Here is a 7,150-nt window from a genome sequence, read left to right as displayed (position 1 = left end):
ATGGGATTGATATTATACTACTACTACGAATAATAATATTTTTGAAACAAAATCATGTTCCTGGTTGGATGCTCGGCATCTCTAATAAGCAGTAAGTTTTGGCAAAACTCAAAACATGACAACTCAGACACAAAACCATTGCTATTCACAAAACAAAGTCTACTAAATACTGAAACAGTATAAAAAAAAACAAATAGTAAATAAAAAAACACATGGACTGCAGCATGTATAGAAACATTTCTTTAGGATTAAATTTAAGTACTTTTTAAAAATTGTGTTCAAACCCCCAATTTTTTTTTTTTTAAATCCCTACACAAATCTAATGCTGTTGGCTGCAGTGAATTACTCTGACAGCCCCATTATTGACTCCCACCCAATTGTGCCTGACAGCACACTCAATAAAAACATCCCAAAAGAACATTCGAACCTTAAAACAGACAACTCGACAATTAGAACGTAAATGGCGTCAAACCAAACTGGTGATATTTCAAACAGCATGGAAGGAGAACCTACTGAAATATAGGAAATCTCTTGGCGATGCTAGAATAATCTATTTCTCCACCTTAATAGGAGACAACAAAAACAATTCTAGATTCCTTTTCAACACAGTAGCAAAATTAAATAGGAATAAAACCACTACAGAGAGAAACACTCAATCATTACATAGCAGTGAAGATTTCATGAAATTTTTCATTGATAAGGTTGAAAATATTAGACGTGAAATACAGGCCATTAAATTAAAACTGGACAGTACTGTAACAAACCCATTACATGATAATGTAGCGATATCAGATCAATGTTTAGAGTGTTTTGCTCCGCTTAGAGAGACCAAACTAGCTACATTAATCTCTTCAGCCAATTCATCAACTTGCATACTAGATCCCGTACCTACATGTTTGTTTAAACAGATTTGTCCAGGAGTAATTGAACCACATTTAAATATAATCAATTCTTCCCTAAGCACTGGCTATGTACCTAAATCACTTAAATTAGCAGTTATTAAACCCTTGATTAAAAAACCTGATCTTGACCCGTCTCAATTGTCCAGCTATAGACCAATATCAAATCTCCCCTTCATCTCTAAGATTTTAGAAAAGGTTGTAGCAAAGCAGTTATGCTCGTACTTAGATAGGAATAACATTCATGAAATGTATCAGTCAGGATTTAGACCTCATCATAGCACAGAGACAGCGTTAGTTAAAGTAGTAAATGACCTTCTACTGACTTACGATCAGGGTTGTGTCTCGCTGCTTGTGTTACTCGACCTTAGTGCAGCTTTTGATACTATAGATCACACTATTCTCCTTGATAGATTAGAAAATGTTGTTGGTATTAAGGGAACAGTCCTCTCCTGGCTCAGGTCTTATCTGACCGATCGTTATCAGTTCGTAGATGTAAATGATGAATTCTCCATGCGTACTGAGGATACTTTTGGAGTTCTACAGGGTTCTGTTTTAGGCCCACTGCTCTTTACTTTATATATGCTACCCCTAGGTCAAATTATTCGTAAACATGGAATTAGCTTCCACTGTTATGCTGATGATACACAGTTGTATGTTTCAGCGAAGCCAGAGGACAGACAGCAGCTTAGTAAAGTTGAGGATTGTGTAAAGGACATTAGACATTGGATGTTAATTAACTTCCTTCTACTTAATTCTGATAAAACAGAAATACTTTTATTAGGCCCACGTGTAGCTAGAAATATTCTTTCTGATCACGTGGTTACTCTGGATGGTCTTTCTGTCATTATGTGCAGCAGTTAAAGACCTTGGAGTGATTATTGACTCCAGCCTATCATTTGATGCTCATGTAGATAATATTACTAGGATAGCCTTCTTTCATCTCAGAAATATTTCTAAAATAAGAAACATATTGTCACTACATGATGTGGAAATACTAGTTCATGCATTCGTCACCTCTAGATTAGATTACTGTAATGTCATACTGTCTGGATGTTCCAGTAGGAATATAAATAAGCTCCAGTTAGTCCAGAATGCAGCAGCTAGAGTCCTAACTAGAACCAGAAGATACGACCATATCACACCGATATTATCAATATTGCATTGGCTCCCAGTAAAATCTCACATTAATTCTAAAATACTTTTATTAACCTATAAAGCACTAAATGGTCTCGCACCACAATATCTAAGTGACCTTTTGGTTTTATATGAGCCGCCACGCCTACTTAGATCAAAAGATGCAGGCTATCTGACGGTACCTCGAATAGTGAAGGCTACAGCAGGGGGAAGAGCTTTCTCTTATAGAGCCCCACAGTTATGGAACAGTCTTCCTATTAGTGTTCGGGACTCAGACACAGTCTCAGTGTTTAAGTCTAGGCTTAAAACATATTTGTTTACTCAAGCCTACCCTGACTAGATTCTGTTCTACTACTTCGCAGTCATAATTATCTTTTTTCTCCCTCTTTCCTTTCGCCGAGCCCCACACAAATTTATGGAGATACTAGAGATCCAGATCCTTTCTGCCTCTGGATGGAGCTCAAATCTTCTTTAATTCCAGACTGCTGGGACTACGGCTGCTCTCAACGCCATACAGACTTCATATAAATCCATAATGAACTTTTTCACACTGTCTGTTGTTACCCAGATGAGGATAGCAGTATAATCCAGAGGGGTGAGCACAGTCCGTAGTCAAGAAGCAAGCGAGGGTCAGGCATCATGCAAACAAAACAAACGGGGCAAGACAGAAATCGTGGTCGGGGACGTATGCAAAGGCCAAAGTCACTTATCGAATAAACACAGTAGAATACCGTGTTGCTTCTCGGGAAACCGAGTCCTGGCTGGGCTGAGATATGACAATAAGTTGGGTTGTCATACCTGTCTACAGGGTAAACTTCCAAACAAAGGCTTCTCCTCATCTACCAATAATCTCTCTGTACAAAATACAAGCACAGAAAAACAACAAATGCATATCATAATGTTCTTTACCAAAAAGTAAAACATTTTTACTAACTACCCATTAACACAGGTCAGTGAATATTGTAAATCTTATACATGAATTCTTAGTCTGTAAGAAATGGGTGCAGACTGACCTATAGACTGGATGGTGTAAGAACAGCTGCCCCAGCACATAATAGGCACACAGGGGTCCTGCTCATTAGGGTGCACCTTAAGGCCAACTTTATAAGTTGCGGTCCCAAATGTCATCAGCATCTCCCTTATGGAGCTTGAATAAGGGTTGCTATCAAAACACATCACAGATCAGTGTTAAAGACACGCTCAGATACGCAGTTGTGAAAGGAAACAGTGGGTATGCTTACACTGGTGTGTGGTCCAGCCTGAAACTCTCAGGAGGAGGAGAGTCCTGCACAGTCTCTGTCTCACCAGCATCTAAAAGACAAACACCACAATATGACTGCATGTGCACACATACACACACAAATAAGGAGCACACGCACTATATATGATGAGACTCACTTGTTGGCTTGACTCTCTTATGAGCAGAGTGCAAGGCTCTGATCTGCTTATATACGTTGCATTCAGCCAATGAGCCAGGCCTGGCTGCTCACTATTGCTGTAACTACAAACATGCATGCATTTTACTATTTAACCAGAGAAAATGTCAAACTCAATGGGACAGCTGGCAAATTTACTGTAATAAACTGAGTCAGTGTGACTAAATATCTTGCAACAGCAGTGGATTAGCCATCTTACATAAGCAGAAATTCTATACTCTGATCTCAACTTGGCAAGACATGCAATTCAGCTACAGATATCAAGTCCCATCCATCCATCTTCAACCGCTTACTCCTTTTCAGGGTCATGGGGAAGCTGGAGCCTATCCCAGGGAGCATCTAGCACAAGGTGGGGTACACCCTGGACAGGGTGCCAGTCCATCGCAGGGCACACAATCACACACATATTCACACACTACGGACACTTTAGACACGCCAATCAGCCTACCATGCATGCCTTTGGACGGGGAGATACCAGGGTACCGGGTAAACAGGGGTATCTGAAGGAAACCCACGCAGCACGGGGAGAACATGCAAACTCCACACACACAGAGCCGCGGGAATCGAACCCGGACCCTGGCGGTGTGAGGCGAAAGTGCTAAACACTAAGCCACCGTGCGCCCAATATCAATTCCCTTGCTATAAAATATATAAATAAATAAGAGGAATAATGGAATGGGGTATGCACTGTTACAGTGTCATTCTGTAACCTTCCATGGCATTTCATAGGCAAGTTTGCATTGGTTACAGAGCCACTACAACTAATTCGCCAATGCAATGGTTAAAATATTAAGCGGTCCGGATTCAGAGCAACTCCACTTAGAATAATCACAAGCACAAGTTTGTATGCGAGTACCTGCAGGTGGTCTCAGTGAGGGGCAGGAGAGGAATGACAGTGTTACTGCGACACTTACAGAGTGGACACAAGTACTCCCCATTCACTACATCGCAACTGGTTTGCTCATGCAGCCACTGCGCATCCTGACTCTGGAGTGTCTCAAAGTATCTGTAAGAGAAAATAACTGCAAGATTAAGAGACCATTATTTGACAACCTGTCAAATTTCCATGAGCTTTATATGTACCATGCAATCACAGAAATGACCGAACTGGTCAGATCTATTAAGCAGTGACAAGCAAACTGATCCACTGAGCTGTTAAGCTTGACATGGATGTAGGATTGACGTGGGAACACAATATACTGCTTGTAAAGCTCTCCGAGGTAACCTTCTTCTTCAGGAGTGTAAACTGTTGGACAGCACTCCCCTCCATTGAAGAACGGGAACATATGAAAAGTATTTTTGATTGGGAAGCGCACAACACATAGCAGAATCTGACGTTCTCAACAACCGAGCATTGCTGATTACCAAGCGTAACAAGTTCCATCACCTGATTTCTTTAGCTTTTGATACTCACTGCACTTACTCCTAAGGTCAGATCAGGTTAACGTTCTTTGCTTCCCCATGAGGCACAATAAGTTTACAGACAGTGAAAAATAGTCAAGTGCACATAGCAAGCTTTGTTTCATGCTTTGTGTCGATGATCAGCTCACTGTATTGGGTCAAAAAAAAAAAAAAAATCTGCAGATCGCATATTTAAGCCAAACACATCCAATTTGGATCTACATCTTATCGATCACCACACATCCATGAAGACTTTCCTGTACATCACAGATTAGGTTTTTGACTTTTCAGTCACAAAACATTCCGACTGATTGATTAATATTAGCTAATGTATTTGTAATTGCTCATATAAAGGTCATATTTTCTAGACAAACTATTTACTGTTAGCTGCTGATCTATTGCCTATATCCACAAACATTTGAAAGCAGCAAAACTTTTTATTTGGGATTAAGTAGAAGGCTGTCTAGAAGTAACATTTTGCCCAACTCCTCACCTCTGCCAGCAGAGAGAGTGCATGATGTGGCCACAGCTGCCGGTATGGGTACCAAAGGACAGGTCAGGGTGCATGAAGAGGGGATCATAGCTCTCTGGAACACACATGTATCCTCCAGAAATAAGCACACTGGCTACTCAAACCTATCCAATTACTTGACTTGCACACTGTAAACCATAACCTTACCTGGATTGTGAGGGGGTCTTTTGCGGTTCTTGGACATGACCGTAGAGCGTTGGACAAAGGCAGCGAGCACCATGGCGGTGCCATCAGGTAGGATCTCCTGCGCTTCGTGACACAGGATACACATCTCCATCTGCCTCCTCTCTCCTCCTCTGGCACGCCAACGACGAGGTCCCACACACACCAGAGCACTGTCACATGAACTGGGGCTGTACCAAGCAGAGACGGATGGTTACAAGTACATTATAACCTTAATTTTATGTTAAGGTCCCTCTGAATTTGTTAAAATAATCAATGTTGAATAAATGGGTTCATCTTTTTTTAATCACCAGGAAATTGCTAAAAATGGCCTAGGATCCTCTCTACTCATTTACCCCAACAGAAAATGCTCTAAATGAATATGCAAGATAAAGAGTTAAAGGATGGGAATTTACTTATGTTATGTGAAGACCACCATTATATGCAAGAACTTTTAGGACAAAGAACAGACAACTGCTCAGCAAAGTCAAGGAAGTGTTGATGCATGCATTTACTGACATAAATGTACTGATTGGATATTGAGAATACAATACAAGTTGACTTATTAAGAACACTGCGTCGCTACGAGCATGCTTAGGTACCTATGCTCTGCTGATGTAGAGGCTGAGGCGTCCAGATCCTCTGAATCCTGCGTGAGCAGATCTATGTACTTATTGATAAAATGACTCTGGCTCTGTAATGTTTGAGTCATGGTCTTTTTCCAGCACAGTTCAGCTTTCCTTTTTCTCTATGCTTTGTCTTTGTCCCACACAGTCTGCAACACACGCACACACACACACACACACACACACACACACACACACACACACACACACACACACACACACACACACACACACACACACACACACACACACACACGTAGATTTAAGCTCTTCAACACTTTAAAGGGTAATGGTTAATATGTCTGTGGAATAGAAAGTTGCTCAAAGTGTGACCTCCTTGTGACAGTGCCCTGTTCCTTCACAGGGAGGTGCAGCAGCTGTGCACTCACCATCGTTTTAATGCTAACCACCATCTGTGTAGAAAAAGACACATAATTTAGGAAAATACTTCTACAAGAAAACGATACAGCAGTGCAGTTAGAACTACATGCATACACAATCAAAGTCTTGCAAAACTAAGCATATGTTCAATATTACACATTTGTGCACTAAAAAGTATACACACACACACACCATACCATTAAATACTGAAGATGCATTACAATTTTACTAACATTTAATTTGCCTGTTTCTCTTCAAAGTACATACTGCAATACATCATTAGCCTTGGCCTACACCATGGCCTTCATATGTACATGTTCTGCCTGGTGCAGATGTCCTGACAGTTTTCACTATATGGGAAATAAAATGCACACATCACAGTGCATGGAAGTTCAGTTTGTGTAGTAAGCAATCCTTACATGTCATTTAAATATTCATGTTGACATACAGCTTTTAAGTAATACGCACAATAAGCCACATCAAAACACCCCTAGGGCCACCTACAGATGATCAGCAGCAAAACCGCTTTGTAACAGTTTTATCTGAGATACAGGCTGATTCTGGGTGTGGCCCATA

At 40.6% G+C, this 7,150-nt stretch overlaps 1 protein-coding gene across 4 annotated transcripts; it reads right to left on the bottom strand.

The window, feature by feature from the left end:
* Positions 1–3,326: 3,326 nt before the first annotated feature.
* LOC128630086 (E3 ubiquitin-protein ligase UBR2-like) lies at positions 3,327–6,674 on the bottom strand. 4 transcript variants are annotated; one of them, XM_053678627.1, is made up of 6 exons: positions 6,583–6,674; positions 5,879–6,342; positions 5,553–5,758; positions 5,367–5,460; positions 4,329–4,478; positions 3,327–3,537 (listed from the first exon to the last, which is right to left on the bottom strand). In XM_053678627.1, the coding sequence occupies exons 2-6, from the start codon at positions 5,917–5,919 to the stop codon at positions 3,348–3,350; spliced, it is 681 nt and encodes a 226-aa protein (XP_053534602.1). In that variant the 5' UTR covers positions 5,920–6,342; positions 6,583–6,674; the 3' UTR covers positions 3,327–3,347. The 4 variants fall into 4 exon arrangements, with proteins under 4 accessions (XP_053534602.1, XP_053534600.1, XP_053534601.1 ...); XM_053678625.1 differs by having other exon boundaries at positions 6,170–6,342; XM_053678626.1 differs by having other exon boundaries at positions 6,170–6,342; positions 6,527–6,659.
* Between the last annotated feature and the right edge of the window lie 476 nt (positions 6,675–7,150).

Source organism: Ictalurus punctatus, unplaced genomic scaffold, assembly GCF_001660625.3.
Source record: "Ictalurus punctatus breed USDA103 unplaced genomic scaffold, Coco_2.0 Super-Scaffold_100046, whole genome shotgun sequence".
Classification (NCBI taxonomy): Eukaryota; Metazoa; Chordata; class Actinopteri; order Siluriformes; family Ictaluridae; genus Ictalurus; species Ictalurus punctatus.
Note: the sequence above shows the minus strand (reverse complement) of the source record. Positions and strands in the feature narration are given on the sequence as shown.

Coding starts and splice junctions, on each gene's coding strand:
- LOC128630086 (XM_053678625.1), bottom strand. CDS start 6,279: ATGACTCAAACATTACAGAGCCAGAGTCATTTTATCAATAAGTACATA. Junction 5,759..6,169: donor TCTACATCAGCAGAGCATAG/GTACCTAAGCAT, acceptor TGCTTGGTACAG/CCCCAGTTCATGTGACAGTG. Junction 4,479..5,366: donor CACTCTCTCTGCTGGCAGAG/GTGAGGAGTTGG, acceptor TTTCTCTTACAG/ATACTTTGAGACACTCCAGA.